Here is a 22,028-nt window from a genome sequence, read left to right as displayed (position 1 = left end):
GCTGATGGAAACAGGTGTAGCAGGAGGAGATGCAGGGACCGAAATGCACGTGTGCCCCCTCCACCCCCACGGCAGGCACCCGATTGTGCCGAGGGTTTTACTTTTCTATCCTCCCCTCCTCCCACCCTCGGAGGCTGGGCCCACCAGCGGGAGACGCAGCGCATGTTGGAGGTTCAGTGACTGGCTCCTGGCTCACGCTCACCTGGCAGTGTAAATAGAACGTCTGCATTGGTGATGGGTGGTTGTTTTTAACGCTGTAACTGGTTGTGAGATCTCACAGCCATTGTTTTAGCTGCTCCAGGTTGCATTTTCCATGTGCCCAGCAGTGGGTTTTTTGTTATCCACGGTGTTAGCAGGCCGTGGTGGTCTGCGTGTATACTCATTTTGGTGGACGGGGTCTAGTGCACACCCTCCTGACAACATTGTGCTGGAGGTGAAAAGGCTGGATGAGATGCAAATGAGTTCGTCTCTGCAGAGCCCTCTGTCTACTGGAGCTTTTACAAACATCTTGTGGGCCTTGGGGTTTAGAGAGCATCCGTGGAAAACCACTGCCTTAGGGGATAGCCAGGCTGAACGTGGGGTGGGCACGGGCTGGCCAAAGCGGCTCAGCCAGCACGCTCTGCGGGGCTGTCAGGTAGCACATCTGGCCGTGCCCCTGGAGCGCCTGCTGTGTGCCCGGCACCATAGTCTGTGTGTAGAGTCGCAAAGACACGTGAAGGCTGTCCTCCTCCAGGTGGTCGCCTCCAGGAAGCTGTGCCCCTCTGTCCTTTCTGTCCTGACTCCTTTTCCTCTTGCAAACACGCCCCCTCCCCAGCACTAGCCCCTGAGCCTTGTCCTAGGGCTCCCCTTGTAACCTCAGTTCAACTCATCCTGGGGTGCTCGAGTGCCTGAGGTTACCTGCTCTTCCAGAATGCCCCTTGTGTTTGGGGTGAAGAGTTTGGGTGTGTGAGGGGAGTCCTCGAGGCTAGGGGAGTGTGCTACCTGTGAGCAGGCAGTGCTGAGGGGCTCCTTCACTGTGGGGGGAGGCCGGGAGGGCAGGGCCCTCTATTCGAGGCCCAGGGGAAGCGGGAAGTATTGGGGAATCAGGGAACGTACCACTCCTCCACCAGGACCCAGAAGGAACTTGAAAAAGCCACGGCAAAAATCCAGGAGTATTGCAACAAACTCTGCCAGGAGGCAAGAAGCCGGGAGAAGAATGACCAGAAGATGCTGGCGGACCTGGATGACCTGACTAGGACCAAGAGGAACCTGGAGGAACGGCTGATAGAGCTGCTCAGGTGAGTGCTGGTGTTTCTTTAAAGACATGCAACTGCTCTTAACAGAACTCTCCCTGGAAGTGCGCCCCCTCCCCACCTGCTTGTGTTCTGTTAAGTCCTCTCCCCCCTCACACACACACAGACACACAGGCACTCACGTACAGGTGCTGCTCAGGCCCATGGCAACCTAGTGGGAGTGGATTTCGGTTTCACAATTTTTTCAATTGCTTATAATTTTCCTAAGCAGGATCTAAATTAGATCCGTACATTGCATGGCGATATTTTTCTTAGATCTCTTGAGTCTATGGCCGTGGTCGGCAAACTGCGGCTCGCGAGCCACATGCGGCTCTTTGGCCCCTTGAGTGTGGCTCTGCCACAAAATACCACGGCCTGGACGAGTCTATTTTGAAGAAGTGGCGTTAGAAGAAGTTTAAGTTTAAAAAATTTGGCTCTCAAAAGAAATTTCAATCGTTGTACTGTTGATATTTGGCTCTGTTGACTAATGAGTTTGCCGACCACTGGTCTATGGGTTTCCTCACCATCTCTCTTAACTTTTTTTTTTCCTTTGCGATTTATTTTTGAGAAAGCCAGGTCATTTATCTGGAAATTTCCCCGTAGCCGGGATTCTGCTGATTGCATCCCCATGAGGTCATCTAACGTGCTTCTCGGCCCTGACTGCCCATTAGCATCACTGGAGAGCCATTAAAAAAAATAAAATACTGCCCTTACCGATTTGGCTCAGTGGATAGAGCTTCGGCCTGTGGACTGAAGGGTCCCGGGTTCGATTCCGGTCGGGGGCATGTACCTTGGTTGCGGGCACATCCCCAGTAGGGGGGCATGCAGGAGGCAGCTGATCAGTGTTTCTCTCTCATCGATGTTTCTAACTCTCTATCCCTCTCCCTTCCTCTCTGTAAAAATCAATAAAATATATATTTTTTAAATAAAAAATAAATAAAATACTTATGTCCAGGCCTCACTCAGATCCAGTGGGAGTGGGTTCCAGGCATCAGCGAGCCAGAGCCAGGATCTCTGCTGTGCTAGAGGCTTGCTCAGACTCAAGTTCACACTTTGTGGCCAGGACGCTGCATGGAATTGGCTTATAGTTCTGAGGCGTTCAAGGGCCACATCGATCTGATTAGCCCTTTCTATGAATGTTAGCAGCCATTGATAAGCAATGCTAGACCTAATCATATTTGGTGTTGCGAAATGGTGATATTAAATTATAACTAAGGTGGACGTTTAAACACGTTGCCCACGTGTCATCAATTTGCAGACCTGAGACCTCTGAGCACAGACAGCTTCCCCCAATGGATGAGGGGGAAGCCCAGGTCCACGGCATTCCCACATTCCCGGGGTGTGGGTGCCTGGCCTCCTGGGACAGAGAGGACAAGCTGTGGAGCCGGGAGAAATGCTGGGCCAAAGAATGAGTCTTCCTGCCCCTGACAATGTCTTGTGTGCTTGGAAAGCCAGTCGATTCCGTGTTCTGGCTTTGGGGGTTAGGGGGTTGGTCTGGGGTTGCTGTGAGGTCCCTGGCTGGGCGGAGCCTGTTTCCCTCAGGGCTGAGGTGGCTCTGTGTTGGTCATCAGGGTTGAGGTGCTGCTGGGCCGCGTTAGGCCTTAGGATGGTGACTGGGGTTCCATCCGGGAAAGAATTAAACTGTCCCGTGTCAGAAGCCGGAAGCCCCAAAAGTGACCAATGGCAGCAGTACTTCCCTGGTGTGTCGGGCACATTCGGATACTGCCAGGCCTTTCTCAAAAGCCCCCCGCTTCTTTCAGACTTGCTTCCTGGGGTGACTGCTGTCTTTCGGGGGAACACGGGGTGACGGACATCACATCAGATTTTCAGGCTGGGAAAGCTTTGATCCCCTGCAGTGATGAGATGTTACTTGAACCATGAACCATAAAGGCGTAAATTTAAGATTTGAGAGGGCAGTGTGCTCGTGGTCCTTGGCTCACGGCATGGACTGTGGGGTAACCACGACAACACGCTGTAGCTTCAGCTCCCGTGGCCTCCTGCACTGTCATCTGGACGCCTGAGCTGTGTCACCCTTGTCCGTGCCGGCCGCTCTGCAAATGCCAGAGCCTTTTCTGCACGTCCCAGGTCACCTCTGTGCCTTCACGTGTGCGGTGCCAGTGAAGGGCCTGCACATTGGAGGCGCCTGCGGAGTCTGGGGCTGCTGTGGGTGACAGGAGACCTAGGGAGGGTGTGCTTCCAGGGTGCAGATGAACTTTCCTTCTGTGTCTTTTTTTAAAATGAATCAGGGATAATTCCATTGTTTTCATGGATTCCTTCTTTTTTCTGACGTGGCTTTGTCCCAGGGACAAGGATGCTCTCTGGCAGAAGTCTGATGCCCTGGAATTCCAGCAGAAGCTCAGCGCTGAGGAGCGACTTGGGGACTCGGAGGTGAACCTCTGCTTTGACTGCAAGCGGGAGTTCAGCTGGATGGTGCGGCGGCACCGCTGCAGGTTAGCAGGCGGCACGCTGGCCAGCACCGCCCCTGGAGGGCCCGGAACAGGGCAGGCAGCCGACGGGCCGGCCCGAGGCTGTGCCCACAGGAGCACAGTGCTTTTGGTTGTGAGGGACCTGGGCGAGGAGGGTGTCTTAGGCAGGGTAATAGCAGGACACCCAGGGATCCTGAAGGGAAAGAGCCTTTCATACAGAGGTGTAAGTGGAGTTAGGGGACCCAAGGGGACGGGGAGTACCCAGACCAACAGCCCTGACCCACCCTCAGCCTGAGGGACCAGAGGGGGAGGGTGTTCCTGGAATCCAGGCCAATGGGGCTAAAGCTTCCCTGGAGGAGCACAGAGAGCAAAGACCCCTGGGGCCCAAAGAAGGGCAGACAGAAGCGGTCTCCAGTGGTGGCAGAGGGGAGCATCGCACGGCCTGGGTCTTTCTCTCAGGGCCTCGGCCACACCTGGATCCTGTGTCAGGGAAGGTGGTCTGGACCGCACACTTTATCCCCTGGCCTCCCACAACCTTAGGAAATAAAACATTCTCCCACTAAACCTACCAGGATGGAATCTTATCAGATGGGCCTTACAGCCACGTTCTAAAATGGGGGGCAGAGCCAGTTGTGACGAGAGCCATGTGGCGTCTAAAACCCAACCCAGAGCCCCTTTCTGGTGCTGAGCAGACGGCTCAAGGCCCACAGCACCGTCCTCACAGCCATGCTTGCTTGGTCCCCAGGATATGTGGTCGCATCTTCTGTTACTACTGCTGCAACAACTACGTGGCGACAAAGCCGGGGGGCCGGAAGGAGCGCTGCTGCCGAGCCTGCTTCCAGAAGTTCAGCCCCGGCTCCCCGGACAGCTCCAGCTCGGGCACCAGCCAGAGCCAGCCCAGTCCCACTCTGTCGCCGGCCCAGGCTGGGCTGCAGGCCGCCAGAGGCCAAGGTCAGACTCCTGCTGCCGCCCTCGTTCCCCGGGTGCCATCCCCACACCACTGCCCCATCTTGGCTAGTTAGCTGCCACAAGCTCAGTTCAGTGTCTTCCAAACCTGGGCATTAGAGAGGTCTAAAAATGTAGTCCTCCAGTTTGAGACTTTCTGTGTGAGGTACTTGGGATTGAACAAGGATTGAAAAGGGAATAACTCTCTGCCGGTGATTCAGCTTTGTGAACGTGAGGTCTGGGTCCCCGTTAGCTCACATACTGCCAGAGACCGTACCCCACACATGGGAGATGCTGCTGTCTCCCACAGCCTGGGCCCCGACGTCCCACCCTCTCCCCCAGCGTGACTGGAGGCAGGAGCTGTGTCTGGAAATGACCGCCTCCTGCACTCCTTCCTGGGGCTCACGGTCTCTCGGTGGCTAAGGAGGATGTGTTCTCCTTCGTGTCCTTTCACTCGGTGCAATAAAAGGAAGCGGGATTTGCTGCTCCTGCTCCCAGCACGGCCCAGCCCAGGCTGCTCTCGGGGGCTGGCCTGCGGGCGTCCCGGGAGGCAGAGCCGGCGTGGCCAGGGCCGAGGGAGTCTCATCTCTGCTCAGGCAGCGCGGCCTGCTGGGCTGCTCCCTGTGGCCTCCTTGGCCTCTGCCTGGATCCAGGGCCGCCAGCATCTTTTGTTTAACTGGATCCTCGAGGAGGTTGGCAGGCCTCATCGCCACATTGGGTACAAAGAACCGCTCGGTGTGGAGCTGGGCGGGGGGGGGGGGGGGTGGCAGGGGTGCTTGGCACGGCTTTAGTATTTCTTCACATCTTTTGCTCATTTAAAACTTTTTAATTATTGCATTTTGAGAGTCCTTTATATATTCTGGATACAAGTTTTTTACACATATGTGTTTTATAAATATTTTTTCCCAGTCTACAGCCTGTCTTTCACTTTCTTTCAAACAGCACAAGTTTATAATTTTGATGAAGGCCAGTCTATCCATTTTTTTTTCTCATGGATCAAATTTTTTTTATTTTGTGTATCATATGTATCTTTGCTTAACCCAAAGACTCAAAGATTTTTTCAAGTTTTCCTAGAAGTTTTACAGTTTTAGGTTGCACGTGTGGGTCTCTGACCTATTTTGCGTTCATTTATGGATATGGTGCAAACTCTCGGTAGAGATTTTTTTTTTTTTTTTGCACATGGTTGTCTAATTGTTTCAGTACCATTGGTTGGAAAGTGTATTCTCTTTCCTGTAGAACTGCCTTTGCATCTTTGTCAGAAATCAGTCTAGTCTTCCAATCCGTGAACATAGTACAGTTAATTACTGTCTTTTTTTATTTCTCTCAGTGGACATCAGTTTGGGTCCCTGATGCTCCTTGTGTCTGGGTCTATACAAAGAAACCAGTCCCTGGCCCCCTTTTTCAGCCGCTCCTCAGCCCTTTAATTATGTAGACTTCAGACAAGAGGAAGAACAGAACATTCCTTCTAAAGCACGGCCCGTCCCATAGCCATGTGGAGGGCCCGTCCCGTAGCCATGTGGAGGGCCCGTCCCAGGAGCCATGTGGAGGGCCCGTCCCAGGAGCCATGTGGAGGGCCCGTCCCAGGAGCCATGTGGAGGGCCCGTCCCATAGCCATGTGGAGGGCCAGCTGGGAAACTTGTTGCTCGTAGGAACTGGAACCTTCTTTTTTGCTCTGACTCAGTGGTACGTGTTCTGGCGACCACAGAGGGTGGCCCTGAGCCAGCACGCTGAGGTCACTTGTTTTGATTTCTGGTATTTCCTGTCTCCTCTTGTCTCTCTGCCTTCCTCCCTCCCTCCCTGTCATTCTCTTCCTCCTTTCACCTCAGACCTGCCATCACATTTTCCATGACATATGCAAGGGGGTGCTTGTGGGTGGGGACGGGCACAGGAGCACGCACAGGGCATCCTTCCTGCCGAGTGGCCCACAAAGCTCAACACCAGTCCCCTGGTCAGGGCCACAGTGGCCGCTACAAGTCCTTGAGCAGCGGGAGGTCTCCCCCACCCCACGGGATGGGGATGAAAATGCAGGCCAGACAGAATTCCAAGGGGCGTGGAAGGTCGTGTCTCACAGAGCGAGGACTCGGCAGCACAGAAGGGCCTTTACTTTTCCGTTCGGGTCTTTCCTGATAAGGTTTTGATACATGTTTTCCTTCTAAACCAGGGGCTTCACAGGCCATGTAAGAGCGTGAAACCTCTCCAAGCCCCTGACTGAAGGGCTGGAGAGAAATCTAAGTTGTGCGTCCAGCTTCCTCTGTAGTCCCCACTCTGCTTTTCTGGCTCTTCCCGGAAGCCACGTCCCGACAGCCATTCCTCGCACATCTGGGCAGGGGAGCTATCGTTGGGTGATTCCTCCCTGTGTGTCCCGGTGGCTTGTCCTGCGTGGCTGCACCCCTCACGTCCCCGAGGCCCCCTTCCCATCCTGTGCATGACCGTGTGTGTTTCTCCTCTCTCCTGATCTGCCTCTGCGGTCCAGGCGCAAACCCAGACTTCAGGTCACCAGACGACACTGTGTTCGACATCATCACGGACGAGGAGCTGTGCCAGGTACAGGAGTCCGGCTCCTCCCTGCCTGAAACGCCCACCGAAGCCGACTCCCTTGACCCCAGCGTGGCCGACCAGTGAGTAGAGGTCACCGCCATTTCCCGAGTGCTCATTCAATGCCTGGCCCTTGCGCTTGCTTATCAAAGGACCAGGAAATGCTGGAGGGAGGATCGCTGTCCTTGCTTAAGGGAAGGTGCCTCAGCACAGTGCTGGGGAGCAATGGCCCTCCGGGACTTCAGGGCTCGGGGATGGTCACTGTTGAGCTTTGTCAGAGACGTCCCGGGACAGTCAGTGGTGCCCGGATTTCAGCATTAAGGCCTTTCTTGGCGTGGGCAGCTACATTAGCCTGCTCAGGCTGCCATAACAAAATACCACAGACTCGGTGCTGACACACCAGAGATCAGCTTTCTCACTGTTCTGGAGCCTGGAAGTCCAGGTCAAGGAGGTGGCAGTTTGGTTTCTTCTGGGACCTTTCTCCTTGGCTTGCCGACCATGACCGTGCCTCCTTGCGTGGTGTCTGCACGTCACCTTGGTGTGTCCTACCTCCCCCTGGTCCAAGGACACCACTCAGATTGGATGAGGGCCCGTTGTCCAAACGCAGTCACTTTCTGAAATCCGGGGGGTTAGGACAGCAGCGTGAGTCTTGCTCTTGCCAACTCGTATTGATCTCCCTTCTTCCCCAAACTGAGAGGCGGCTGTCACCCAGGATTTCTGCTGCATGGGAGGGGATGCATTTAATCGTCATGGGACTCTCGACAGGAGATTTTAGGCTTAAGGGGACCTCTGTATCCAGTGTTCTCACTAAAGAGTGACTGCACTTACCATGGTGTGGCCTCATGGATAAAGCCAACCTGATCACCCAACCCAAGAGAGCCCCTGCTCATGTCGCTTCTCTGGCTTTGGGCCTTTTCCTTCTGGAACCCCCAGAATTCTTCCCGGACTGCAGCAGCCTGCGCGTTCTCCCCAACCCTCACAGCCCAGCGGTCCCCAGGGCGTGTTCCGTCCCATTAGCACTAAGTCGCTGTCTGCCGTCCTCACCTGGCACCTCTTCACTGACATTGCCTCACCTCCCAGCCAGGTGGTGGTCAGGTGAGCAGGACCGAGCTTCGGGCCTGGGAGGGCAGCCTCGGCTGCAGCTGCATGAGAAAGTGAGCCCCCTGCAGGCCCGGCCCCTCTCCTTCCCCTTTCCCAGTAGGAACAAAAAGAGAAGGTGTTCTGAGTGCGGACAGACTTGTGCGTTTCAGTCACGGGAATCAGGAAGTGTCCCAGGGAAGGAAACTGCCAGCGCTTCTGTGAGGCTTGCCTGCGTCATGACGTGTAGGGCTGAGCTGGCATGTCTGCTGTGTGTCCCCGTTACCAGGCACCTCGCGGCCCCCTTGTCTTCTCCAAGGAAAACCCCTCAGATGCCCAGATGATACTGGGCTTAAACTCACCCACACAGGATCGTGGCTGCTAACGCTTAGAACTGATGCTTCGTGGTCATGTGCTTTGGGGAGCTGTGGTGGGTTTGTCACCAGCCAGGAGACTGATGCCTGGTATCTCAGCAACAAAATGAGAACAGGATATGGCGATGCTGATTAAGGTTAGGAAGCCACGCTGGGCTTGGGTTAACCTCAGCTCTGCCTTCGGCTGAGTGGAGCTGGCAGGTACCTTGGGCCCGTCAGCTGCATAAAACCTCGCCACCTTTTGGGGGAGGGGAAAGGCTCCTCACTGGGGTCCTCGCCCTCGTTCTGCTGTGTGAGCTCTGGCGGGTCTTAGTCTCTGAATTCGTTTCCGCGCCTGCACAACGGTGTTGGCAGTTCCCGTGAGCCACAGACCGGGCACCGGGAAGGGGTGCTGCCTTGGGAGCCCTTGGAGGAGAAGGCTAGCGTGCGCGCCCTGACCGCTCCTGGGCCGCGTGTTCTCTGCTCTGCCTCCACCCCTCTACTGGGGGCAGCTTCGGGTTTCTGTCCCGCAGCACCCTCTCCTCAGTCCCGAGCGCTCACGGAGGTCACCGGGCGGCTCCCAGGTAGCCTCTGCAGCAGGTCACCCTGTGTTCACATGGACAGTGTGGCCATCTGTGGTCTCTACCAAGTGTTGCAACACTTTCTTTACCTTCAACCCTGAGGCCACTCCCCAGGCAGAGTGCCCACACCCAGCCTGCTCCCCTGCTCCCCGTCCTCCCTCTGTCTCCCTTTCTTCCCCTGCCCCTTCACCAACCCCTCCCCCGCCCCCACGCGCCCTTTTATATGATGTGCTGATGAGAATATGGGGGCCGTGGGGAGAAGAGCAGTTCTGAGGGTGGGAACTTAGACTTCTGGACTGTTGTGTGGATGGAATGAAATCAAGACGCAAAAGCCCTGTGGTGTACGTGGGCTGTGCCAGGATCTGTGGCCAGTAATGAATGGTGTGTCCCCAGGGCCGGAGGTGGAAAGTCATCCCTACTCCCAGGTGTCTCAGATAGGGGCCCAGAGAGTGTAGGCCCAGTGAGTGACCAGGAAGGTGAAGGTTTCAGCTGCTGTGCAATCCTGGGGACAGGTGGGCGGGTTTGCTAAGCTGTGGAAGGGCCGGGGGTGGGGTACGGACTGGCGGTGCCTGGTCAGGGAGAAGCCAGTGGTCCCAACAGTGGCCCTTGTGTTGCTGTGGCCAGGCAGCCCCCAGCTTGGCCCTCGCAGTGCACTGTCCGGGCCGCACTGTCACTAGCCAGGCGTGTGGGTGGTGACGTGGGCCTGGGGGCCTGAGTGGCTTTCCCAAGGACACACAGAGGGGGGGCTGCCACTAAGCCGATGTTTGAGTGACCCAGGGCCCTGCTTTCCCATCACCACTGCCCCCCCCCCCACCACACACACACACAGAAGCCTGTGGAGATGCTGCAGGGCCTCGCCTCCTGCGCTGGGACACGGTCAGGAAAGTCGGGCTAGTGGCCCCGCTGTCAGAGGTGCTCACCACGGGGTGGAGGCACGCAGGGAGATGACAGCAATGCCCCACTGAAGCCAATTTAAAGAAAATGAAAGTCGGCCTTGTCCCCAGGAAAAGTGCAGATCTTGTTTGGGACGGACTCAGTGATCATGAGGCCCGAGAATAGGAAAGTCACCCATGGATGCATTGGGCACGGTTATGAGTCAGCAGGTGGGATCACGTGGGCCCTGTGCCGGCTGGCAGTGCATGTGGCATGCCACGCCCCTCTGAAGGCCCGAAGCAAACCCTCCCGAGCCTCGCCAATACAGCGGCTTCCATTTTGTGTTGCTAGTTTTTGTTTTTTCAATTCATCGGGGTGACATTGTTAATGAGATTATATAGGTTTCAAGTGTACATCATCTGTATATTGTATTGTGTGCTCATCACCCTTGTCTACCCTCCTCCGTCACATATTTGACACCCCCCCCCCCCCCGTCCCTCTTCAACCTGCCCTCACCCCTCTTCCCTCTGGTAACCACCATCCTGTTGTCTGTGTCAATGAACTTTTTATTTGTTTCTTTTGTTTGTTCATTTGCCGCCTTCTGTGTTATGTCCTGCACAGTGAGTGAGAACATGATTCTTGCCCTTTCCCATCTGATTGATTTTGCTTAGCACGCGACTCTCAGGATCCATCCATGCTGTTGCACATGGCAGTGTTTCGTCCTTCTTTGTGGCTCAGTAGTATTGCTAGTTCTCGGGACAAAGAACAGTAACTTCTGCCATTTGGGAGCCCTCCTGCCCACGAATGCGAACTGTGCCCAGTGTTCTGTTTGCATGGTCTCCAGTCCGCACGCCACCCCAGGAGGTCGGCGGTGGTACAGTCCATGTCTCACCAAAACAAGAGAGGTGAAGAGATTACCAGGTAGTGGGGTCAGAGCTGGATTCAGCTCTGGTCCATCTAAACCTCAAAACCACACTATTCAGCCCATAATTCTGCCTGCAGAATAACTTGTGTCAGCTGTCCTCCTTTTTCAGTGAGTGACTTGTGACTCATGAACCAAGAGGCAACTTTAAGCCTACTGAGCAGATAGTTAGGATCTAGTAGACACGACACGCACAGTGTCTGACATTTAAAACTCTGCCTCATTCTGTGACCACATTATGGAGATTAAACAAATACACCTCACATAGTGGGCAGGAGATTGGAAACCACAGCGAAGGTTCTGGGTGGTTTTCACTGGTATATTCCACTTCCTTGGTAGAGCAGTGCCCTGAGAGTTTGCAATCCTAACTTCTTTCTTGTGCTTTGGGCCCACAAATAAGCTCTTGATATATTCCAGGCATGCCATATTAAAGTAGAAAGTGCCCAAGGGGTAAAAGTAGTTTGGAGACTTCTAAAAGTTTTATTTCTTAGTCATGAAAATCATATGCTGTTTGACATATATGTGGAAGAGAAAGAATTATATATACATAAAGAATTTGTGCATACATGTGTGTGAAAGGCATAGGATAATTGTGTTGTTGGTTTTTTAAATATTTTTGTTATTGATTTCAGAGAGGAAGGGAGAGGGAGAAAGAGGTGGAAACATAAATGATGAGATAGAATCATTGATTGACTGCCTCCTGCACGCCCCCTACTGGGGACCACGCCCACAACCCGGACATATGCCCCAACCTGGAGTCGAAGCGAGACCTCCTGGTTCATGGCTAATGCTTAACCACTGAACCATATGAGCCAGGCAGATAATTCAGTTTTAAAATGGGCAGAACCAACATAGACTCCATTTCAGAACACTTCTTAGATTCATGGAGATCTTAAACTCAGTTATGCACAGTTTTCTAGCATTCTGTGGACCTCTGGGATTCTCAGCCGACTAAATTGTTTTGGCCTGTTCATACTCCCTGGTGCAAGTCCTTCCAGGATTAATCACAGAACAAGAGCGTAAAAGTTAAGCCAAAAGTGAGGCAGAACCTGACCTCCTTGGTGAGGTGCCTGGAGATTGAGGCTTGAGCCCAAAGGAAAAGGGTCAGCACTTGTTCTCGTGGCTGCTCTCATCCCCGCCTCCCAGAAACCGGAAGAATCTCCTGAACTTGGGAGCTCAACGTCACCTACTGTCGGCAGCTCTGTGGTCATGGTGCCTCTTCAACCTTCAGTGAAGGAGGACCTGGGGTTTTTAGAGTCACTCGCCATTCCCCCTGGAGATGGAGGAAGGAAACGCCTTACAGGTTTTAGCTTCCCCTGTGAGCTTTAGGCCTGGGTGTTCAAGGAGAGAACAGGTGTGTTCATGCCTGAGAAGAAGCATTGCTCACCAGCTGCAGCGTTTGGTCACTTCTCCGCGAAAATGCACAAGCTATAAACAAAGCCTTGCCCGTCGCCGCCAGAGGACACGGCATTCTGTGCTCCTGAAGTTCCCGGGCAGCTTCTCTGAGCCCCAAGGCCTACAGCTGGAACATGCTGGTGCCCTCCACTTGCTGGGAGGCGGAGCCCGTCTTGGAAGTGTCCTCCGAAGACTTCAGCTGGCTCGAGGCTCCCACGCAAGGGAGGCAGCCAAGGTCTTTCACAAGTTTCCAGAAGTTCTTCCGAAACTTCAGGCCAACAAAAGCATAGAGCACAGGGTTGAGGCAGGCCCGCAGGTAGGCAATGGCCTCCGTCACAGCGAGGGCGTAATGGTAGCTGGTCATGGTGTGGTACACCCAGCTCGTGCTGCCCACGAGCTTCACCAGGGTGAAAGGCGTCTGGGTCAGCAGGAACACAGCCACCACCAGGAAGATGATCTTGAGAGACTTGTGGTTCTGAAAGCCTCGGGCACGAAGCAGGGTCTTGATTATGACCGAGTAGCAGACAATCATGGTGAGCAGTGGCAAGAAGAACCCCAGAGTCATCTGGGTGGCGAGAACCACAGTGGAAATCTCCTCGTTGTGACCACAGACCCGCTTGTCGTTCTCACGGACATCGCCATAGATGATCTGTGGCAAGGCCAACAGCAGGGAGATCACCCAGATGGACCCGCAGATGGCCTTGCCCCAGCTCATCCGCTTCGCCTTCTGGTTATAGGCCTTCGTGGCCCGGACCACCGCCATGAAGCGGTCCACGGTGATGCAGACGAGGATGAGCATGGACGTGTAGAAGTTGAAAGTATAGATGCCCAGCAGGACTTGGCACATCAGCTTGCCGAAGACCCATTCGTGCACGCCAGCGTAGGCCCAGAAGGGCAGGGTGCAGACAAACACCAGGTCAGCCAGGGGCAGGTTCACCAGGAACATGTCGGTCAGGCTCTTCAGCTTCTGGTAGAAGATGTAGATGACCAGCACCAGCGAGTTCCCCACCAGGCCACAGAGGAACACGGCCACGTACATGCAGGGCAGGAAGAGCTTCTGGAACGCCAGGAAGTTATCGTGCTCTTGCTTGTTGGCGTTGGACATGTTGAACACGTAGCTTGCAAAGTAGTCGTCGTCCCCCATAGTGTCTGTTCTGACGAACACCTGTGAGTCAAAACACAGGAATCATGTTTGGGCTGAGGGTCCACACCCGTCTTCCCACTGTCCCCTCGCCCGGCTCCGCCCTGCGCAGTCTAGTACACGAGTGGGACAGGCAATTCTTCATGAGCCTTACAGTTCTCAGGACTCGCCCGCCTGGGAGACCCTGCGCACCCCAGAAAACCTGTGCTCACTTCGGCCTCAAAGGGCACCTGTGGTGACATGGGGTCGGTGCCCTTTGGCAGAGCAGCACAGCAGGGCCTGCTGCACCTGCCCAGGCCTCACAGCACGTGCCTGCCCATCCTGTGCCCCACCTGCTGTTACATTGGACCCCTGAATTACTGGTGAAAGCCACGGCACGTATTCCCCAGAAGGTGTATGGGGGATGGCCCGTCCCTCCTGCCTTTCGCTCTCAACCACATAGATTTTAAAGGACGAACGACCGATAGAAAAACAAGGCAAAGAAAAGCACGTGGCTGCCCAGCACTTTGGCTGAGCTGACCCCTGACCAGGGATTGGGGAGTTCTCACGGCCCAGCCTCATCTTTCTCCTTTATCACCTGTCCCAGTGACAATGTGCCCCGTCAGAGCCTCATTTCCTGAAGATAACTTGACCTTCAGGCATCTCTTAAGAGGTAGGTTTCCCCAGAAGAGAACACGGCTTTAGCTTTTATGACAAGCAGTTTAGGCTGAGGGGTCTGCTGTAACAAATGGAAGATTGAAATGGCCAGCTGGGTGGGTGGCCTGAAGCCGGTGGCAGGCCTTGCAGGGGGGCTTGTAGCTAAGCCCAAATCGCTGCCTTTTTGCCTGGGGCTCCCTGCCCTTCAAGGCCCACACTTTCCTTTGACCCTTCTCTTTGCCCTGTGACCCTGCTGAGGACCCAGGCAGGACATAACAGAGGTGATGTGACCCGTGGCGTGGGCACGGCACCTGCCTGCAGCAGCATCGAGTTTGGAGTGCCAGGCCACTGCCTGCAGCTTCTCCACACACAGTGGCTCATTTCCAGGGACCCAGTGCTATACCTGGCCAGTACCTCAAGAAGATGTGTTGTTTTTTTGTGGTGTTGTTTTTTAAACGAAAACACATGTATTCTTTATTGCACTTTCATAGTTGGAAGGAGGCAGGTATTTGGATTAGCAAAGTCAAAATATCCACCGGCAAAAAAAAGACATGAACCGGCCAGGCAAGGGCATGGACAAGGAGGCATCATCCTCTCTGGTCTCCTCGAAGACTTTTCTGACGAAGCGCCATCAGCCCTGGTGCTGTCCCCTCAGTCTTTCCTGGGAACAAAGCGCCCTTCGCTGCAAGGAAGGACCTTGCCTTCAGGTGTGACTCCTCAGTAAAAAGACCCTGCTCCTTGTCCGGCTGCGGTGGCTCAGTGGTTGAGCATTGACCTATGAACTAGGAGGCCATGGTTCGATTTCCGGTCAGGGCACATGCCTGGGTTGCATCCTCAATCCCCAGTGGGGGCTGTGCAGTAGGCAGCCAATCAATGATGCTCTCTCGTCGTTGATGTTTCTAATTCCCTCTCTGAAATCAATAAATCATATATTTTTTTCAAAACCTTAAAAAATTACTTTTCCTTCTAGAAATGTGAAAGCCATTTACTTCCATAACCAAAGTTCTATGTTTATTTCTGAAAATAAAAAATAAAAAATGTAATATATGCAACTTTGGAAATAGTGTAAATGTCTAATAATAAAAAAAAAATTAGCTAATTATAATTCAGACAAAATAGAATATAACTAATGTTTAGGAAGTGCTTTTAATATTTTTAAAACTGTAACACATTTGAATTGCTCAGAAGAGTATAAGCACTACTTAGTACTGGCTGTTACTATTGCAATGAATAGGTGACAGGGATATAGCATTGATCCTGGTTCTTAACCTTTGATCATAAACCCCTCTGAGCACCTCATCGAGGCCGCAGACCTTTTCCTCAGAAATAAGTACACACACTTGCACTCGTGGGGTCCGTGAGCCCTTTGACACTGCCACCTACCCGACCACCCTGGTCTAAAAATCCACGATAAGCTATAGGGTTTTGACTATATTTTTTTAAAACAGAAAAATGACCAGATTTTATCAGCAGTTCGCTCTGGCTGGTACAATTTGGGGTGACCTATTTACCTTATATTTTCCAAAAGTTGTATAGTGGTAAACCATATTCTGAGATAGGAGCCTGTCTTATTAAATGCAAAAGAAACAAAAACAAAGGCTATTCAGTGAACAAACTGAGTCTCCTCATCTCCCGGGAGGATCTGACTCTGCCGTAGCTCCCCAGGACCATTCGCTTCCAAGCACTTCCAGTGCCCAGGACCCATAAGTCATTTCCCTAACCCTCGGCAGCAAGCAGCAGAGATGGGATCGGAACCTGGAGCAGCTAAAGCCTGGGCATTTCAGGGCGGCTGCTCCAGGCAGGATTCGGAGCCCTGGCTTCTACCTATAGAGAGGAAGACAAATGACTCACCCACCAAGATGCCTTTTCAGTTTGTTCCAGAGATGAGCTGTGCCCCGCAGCAGGCCCTACCTCTGCCTCTGTGATGTGGTCCATGCTTCCGCTGAGTAGTTTTGAAGAAGCCTCGGTTGCTGATTGGAAGAGGCCCAACCCATCTAGCAGATCAGAATCCACATGACCAGTCTGCACCCATGTAATTCGAGGTCAAAGATAGGAAGCTGTGGCTCCGTCACGGAGACCCCTCTGCCCCCGGGCTGGCGACTGACTCTCCCACTGGGACCTGAGAGGGCTTTTATTTGTAAACCAATGGCATTCGAGTCTTAAAATTCTTTCATTCACTAGTCACGCGTCTCTTTGGAATAGATTGGGTCTGGACCAATGCAGAGTGCATGCTCTGGTCTCGTTCTGTGTATGCATGCAGCTCCAATGTGATAGCCACGGGTTCTCAACCCTGCAGAACGGGTATCCCCGCTTTATAGATGAGAGCACCCAGGGCCATAGTTGAATTAGCCTCATGTGCACACAGCCTGTAACTGGCATTTCCAGGCTACAAACCCAGCTCTGTCACTGCCAGGCCAATGAACCAGATGGCTTCTATGTGAACATGGGTCAGACATGGGATAAGCCAGCCATGTCATTTAGGACGAGTTCAAGAGCCAGAGTGTGAAGGACCAGAGCCTTGTCTCACACACGCCCGGCTGCGCTCTTCTCACTTGGTAATCACTTGTACTCCGTGGGGCAAACCAGGTCTCGACCTGCTGCCCTCCGCGAAGTGCCTCTTGTGGTCTTCCCATTTTTGCAGTGTTCCTTGTTTCAAGGGCATTCCTTTTCTTGGAAACAAAACTAAGCTGCTTAAGGGGTGGTAGCCAGTCATATGCCTTGCCTTTCCCCTGGAACGGTGCAACATTTTCTTTTCTTTTTTTAAATTTCTTTATTAAGGTATCACATATTTGTCCTCATCCCCCCATTCCCATCCCACACCTCTCCCCACGCATGCCCCCACCCCCCTGTTGTCCTTGACCACTGGTTAGGCTCATATGTATGCACACAAGTCCTTTGGTTGATCTCTCCCCTTTATCCCCACCCTCCCCGCCCCTCCCTCTGAGGCCCAACAGTCTGATCGATGCCTCCTTGTCTCTGGGTCTGTTCTTGTTCATCAGTCTATGTTGTTCATTATTTCCACTAGATGAGTGAGATCATGTGCTACTAGAAATACACTTATAAGAACCGAAAATGAGACAAGCAATAATGGTTATGGTGAAAGGCAAATGAATCAGTCTGTAGTAAGTTTCTTTCTGGGCCAACAGTTCTTTTGAGACCCAATTTCAATGTCAAACAGTTCCTTATGTGTACATGTCAGCAATGATATTTCAGTTCTGGGTGGTGGACAAATGGTGGTAATGCAGGTCCGACCCTCTCACTGCAACATTTTCTAAACGGGGGAGGGGAAAATCCAAGGGGCATGGCAGCCGCCTGCCGCACACTTATCGTGGAAGTCAGGCTGCGCTGACCTCGCTCTTCCTCAGACCCTGACACTCTCGAGCCAGAACTCAGGTTAGGCTGTCAGGACCCGGCTGAGGCCGTTACAGCTGCTGGCAGAAGAGGCTGCCTGCAAGACTTTGGTGGGTGACAGGGCTGTGGAGGGTAAGTGAAAAGATCCTAACACCGGCAGCCTAACCAAAGGGCTGCCAGGGAGTTGGGTGTGGCTTGCTCAGCGGCGCCCCCAGGTGTTGGTTGTGAGAATGGGCCTGCAGGTTTGTCTTGTTATGTCAGACCATAGTTACCAAGTAATCAGAAATCAAAATACCAGAAGTGTTTGCTTGGTTTTTGGGCAAAAGGAAATCAGTGACTAAAAGAAGAACTACTAGGAATTTACTTTAATCGTAAAATAAAAGGGTACCCCGATCCACAAAATGACTCACCCCAACCTCGCAGATGAGGCTGTTGACTAGAGTCTCCTGCAGTGATGGGCACGTCCTGGACCCGTGCTGTCCCGCACAGTGGCCACTAGCCCATGTGGCTGCTGAGCATTTGATGTGTGGCTAGTGCAACTAAAGAGTCACGTTTTGTGGCTTTAAAATAATTTGGTGAACCTGAGTTTCAAGAGCCATAGCTAATGGCTATCTATTGGACAGTGCAATGGTAAACCAGAGACCTCTGCTGCTCACAGGGCCCTGCTCACAGATGCAGGCTGCCCTGGGATGGAGTAGAAAATGTTCAAGAGCCAGAGTGTGAAAGACCTGGGGGACTGCAGGACTCTCATCAGTCAGAGCACCACTCCTAACTGTACTGGGCTCGGCCAGGCAGAGCCGTAGATGGAGCCCCTGAGGAAGATGGTCAGCCAGACCCTCGGGCCATAGGGGCCTTGCAGGGATCCTTTCCTGCCCAGCCAACCCAAACGAGCGGGCAGTCTGCTGTCCAGCAGCCTGCAGAATTGACGCACAGCAATTCAGTAAAAAAGAGGCCAAGGCATTTTGATCTGTGGGAGGAAAATACTAGAGATTGCAGCTGCAGAAACCAAGCTGGAGGACCCCACCCGGGATCCCTCCTCCAGGCCGGCATGAACCTCTGGACTGCATTCCTGGGGACTTCTCAGCATCCACCTTGTCTGTGATCACCACTTTCTTCTTACTTAGTTCTAACTTGGAGCCTTGCCCAGCTGGCGTGGCTCATTGGTTGAGTGTTGACCTATGAACCAGGAGGTCACAGTTTGATTCCCGGTCAAGGCACATGCCCAGGTTGCAGGCTTGCTCCCCAGTGTGGGGCATGCAGGAGGCAGCCAACCAATGATTCTCATCATTGATGTTTCTATCTCTCCCCCTCCCTTCCCTCTCTGAAATTAATAAAAATGTATTTAAAAACAAATAAGTAAATTGGAGCCTAGGTCATGTCCTCCCTTGGGGGCATTTGAGACAGAAAACTGCCTTAGCCTAACCTGGACACTTACTGAGCACAGGCTGTGTGCAGGGCAGGTGCCCAGGGATGCCGAGATGAGCACCCTCAGGGGGTGGAGCAAGTTGATGTAGATGCCTGTGCATGAACACAGGTTCAGCTGGACTGGCCGTAGGCTTGGGAAGTGTGACATGCCATCTTCCCCACGAGGCTGCTGTGGCTGGCATTAAGCTCCCATGGCTGGAGCTGGGAGGAGGAAGGTCACTTGTGGGCAGTGAGTTTTTCTCACTCCATTTCTTAGAAAAGCACATCATTGACAACAGAAGGAAATGGGTCTGGGAGGAGATAGGCTGCCCCCTAGTGGCTTTGCTTTTGTTCCCTGTCAATCTTACATTTTTTAATTCTTGGACATCTTCTAGCACCATGGTCGGCAAACTGCGGCTCTCGAGCCACATGCGGCTCTTTGGCCCCTTGAGTGTGGCTCTTCCACAAAATATCACAGCCTGGGCGAGTCTATTTTGAAGAAGTGGCGTTAGAAGAAGTTTAAGTTTAAAAAATTTGGCTCTCAAAAGAAAATTCAATCGTTGTACTGTTGATATTTGGCTCTATTGACTAATGAGTTTGCCAACCACTGTTCTAGCATATCCCACAGTGAGAGTACATGTTACCTGACTCCCTGGGTGTAGACATGTGTAGACTTCAAATCAGAACAAGAGCCTCATGAAACAATACTGAACCCTCCCCACATACATTGGTCATTTCCAGTCTGTTTTCCTAATGTTGGCCATAACTTATTCACTGCCTATTCTGTGGGTGGGTCATGACCCACAGTTTGAAAATCTATTGAAAACTACTCACTACCTTCCCAACTTCATCACCCACCCAGGCATATTCCGCCCCTCCCCGCCCCTCTCTGCTCCGTCTCGCGGGGCCTCAGGCAGGACCGGCGAGGGTCTGAGACTCCTACTCTGGGAATCATCTCCTTGTGGGTTGCTGGGGGTTATCTGTCATCGTGATGGTCAGAGAGGGGACAACGGGTAAGGACATCTTTTGTCCTAAATGTTGGAAGATGGAGAGAACCAGCTGCAGTTTTCAGAGTTTGTTTCATCATATGTTATAGATCTTTCTTGTTTACAGTGTTTCCACTTTGGACAAGGATAAAAGCAAATGAAATGAGGTCGGCCTGCGTGGCCTTGGGCCCTCTCTTCTCCCCTGGACCCGTGTCTCTTGAGCTGCTTCTTGAGGGACATTCTGTGATTCTGCTTGTCCCCGGGTCAGAGGTGGGGGATCTGGAAGCCATGGTTAGAAGAGCAACAAGAAGGGAGGAGGGCAGAGGTGGGGCAGGGCCTGGGGGAAACGGAATGGCGAATGACAGGGCTTGCCTTGATGGCAGCAGGCACTTTAGTAAGCACTTGGGGCCAGGTTCTTGCTGCCCCTTCCCTAGGGAAAGCAGAGAAGGCCAAGCAGACTAAAGCACCTTCTCCTTGGAGACGTACAGCTTCTTCAAGCCAGCAGAACCTGGAGTGCATCTGGTTCCAGCTCCTCAAATTTGGAGAAGAGAAAACTCAAGTCTCAGGGAGGAAAGGGCTTAGCCAGTTAGTCGCAAAGCCCAGACCGGAACCGCCTTGAAGCGGTGATTCCCAGCACCCCCACCTGAGCTATGCTACCTCTCTGCCCTCTGAGCCACAGTGGGTTCCAGTGGGGGGGCTGACTGTCTTGCTTGTCATGGGCTGGTGTGAGCGGTGCAGAGACAGCCCCAGCCGTGCACCTGGGCACTCGTGGGTGTCTGGTGATCTAGACCTCCCTAGGGGCTCCCAGTGCCAAACCTCACCACCCCCGCGTAGTTGCACCCCGAAAGCACATTCCCACATCCCGAGGCCTCAGCACTCCAGCAGTAGGCAGACAGGAGCAAGGTCGGGCAGTGGGAGCTCTGGTGGCGAGCAGGCACGATATCCAGGCTGTCCAAAGGAAGCCAAGAGGTCAGAGCCTCTCTCTGTAACTCAGCTGGTGTGGGATGGGGGTGGTCCATGTGTGTATGGTCATCCTGTCCCCACACCTGCGGGGAAGATGTTAGAGAGATCATTGCAGCCCTGTTGTCCTCTCCCACCCAGTGCCCTCTGCCCACAGGGTATGCAGGCCTGTCTCATGACCTCCGATTGAAGGGTTCCCATGGGTTCTGATATTGGCTACATGACTCCAGCTGTGGGCCTCAGGTTGTGGGCCCCTGTGTGCTGATAGCTAAATGGCTGTACTCTCGTGACATTTCAGGGACACCACATCAAACTCACTAACCCCCGAGGACACTGAAGACATGGCCCTGGGGCAGGATGCGGAAATCTGCTTGCTGAAGTCCGGAGAGCTGATGTAAGTGCCCATCCCCAAGCAGGGCATCCCAGGGCAGTGGGTACAGGGCAGAGGAAAATGCCCGTCCCTGCAGGGCATCCCAGGGCAGTGGGTATAGGGCAGAGGGAAGTGCCCGTCCCTGAGGGGCATCCCAGGGCAGTGGGTACAGGGCAGAGGGAAGTGCCCGTCCCTGAGGGGCATCCCAGGGCAGTGGGTTCGGGGCAGAGGAGCCTGGCTTCCCAGTGCCAGAGCTGGGAAGCACCCGCAGGCTGACAGGGCACCGGTGGTTGTGCCTTTTTTAGGTATAATTTATATACAGTAAGACCCCCTTTATAGTGTGTAATGCTTGGTCTTTGACAAATAATACAGTGTAATAGTCACCAATCATCCTGCCCAGCCCACACCCAGCTGGGCCAGCAGCTCATACAATCTCAGGGACCTCAAAGCCCACCCAGCTGTGCTCCAACTTGCTGGTCACTCTTGGGCAAGTTATCTAACCTCTCTGAGCTTTATTTTAGTTTTAGTTTCCACCCCTGAGGCAACATGTTTTTTCCAGAAAAGGCAGAGTTGGGAAGATGAGACTGGCTCCCAGCCTAAAACATTCCTAAGTTGTAGCCCTGAGCTAACATGCTGCAAAAGAGGAAACCTAGGACTAGGAAAGAAAAATGGTACAGACCAGGTCCATCACCCCCAAAAGTTCCCTGTCCCCCTTTATAATCATCCCTCTCCCATAGCTATGCCCTATGTCCTTTTTTGAAAATAACTTTGTTTTGTTTTTTATCATAAACAAAACAAAGTT

At 53.2% G+C, this 22,028-nt stretch overlaps 2 protein-coding genes across 3 annotated transcripts in view; one reads left to right on the top strand and one right to left on the bottom strand.

Moving 5' to 3' along the window:
- The window catches only part of FYCO1 (FYVE and coiled-coil domain autophagy adaptor 1), a 68,337-nt gene that overhangs the window by 26,594 nt on the left and 19,715 nt on the right, over positions 1–22,028 (top strand). For both annotated transcript variants that reach the window (XM_054729509.1, XM_008154286.3), the window contains exons 11-15: positions 1,110–1,277; positions 3,575–3,721; positions 4,443–4,648; positions 7,116–7,260; positions 21,155–21,250. In XM_054729509.1, coding sequence (XP_054585484.1) covers positions 1,110–1,277; positions 3,575–3,721; positions 4,443–4,648; positions 7,116–7,260; positions 21,155–21,250 — 762 coding nt within the window. The remainder of the gene's footprint in view (positions 1–1,109; positions 1,278–3,574; positions 3,722–4,442; positions 4,649–7,115; positions 7,261–21,154; positions 21,251–22,028) is intronic.
- On the bottom strand, positions 12,464–16,062 carry CXCR6 (C-X-C motif chemokine receptor 6). The gene is made up of 2 exons (XM_028131462.2): positions 16,007–16,062; positions 12,464–13,543 (listed from the first exon to the last, which is right to left on the bottom strand). Exon 2 carries the CDS (start codon positions 13,520–13,522, stop codon positions 12,500–12,502), a length of 1,023 nt encoding a protein of 340 aa, XP_027987263.2. The 5' UTR covers positions 13,523–13,543; positions 16,007–16,062; the 3' UTR covers positions 12,464–12,499.

The sequence above is a fragment of the Eptesicus fuscus genome, chromosome 18 (genome assembly GCF_027574615.1).
Source record: "Eptesicus fuscus isolate TK198812 chromosome 18, DD_ASM_mEF_20220401, whole genome shotgun sequence".
NCBI lineage: Eukaryota > Metazoa > Chordata > Mammalia > Chiroptera > Vespertilionidae > Eptesicus > Eptesicus fuscus.
Note: the sequence above shows the minus strand (reverse complement) of the source record. Positions and strands in the feature narration are given on the sequence as shown.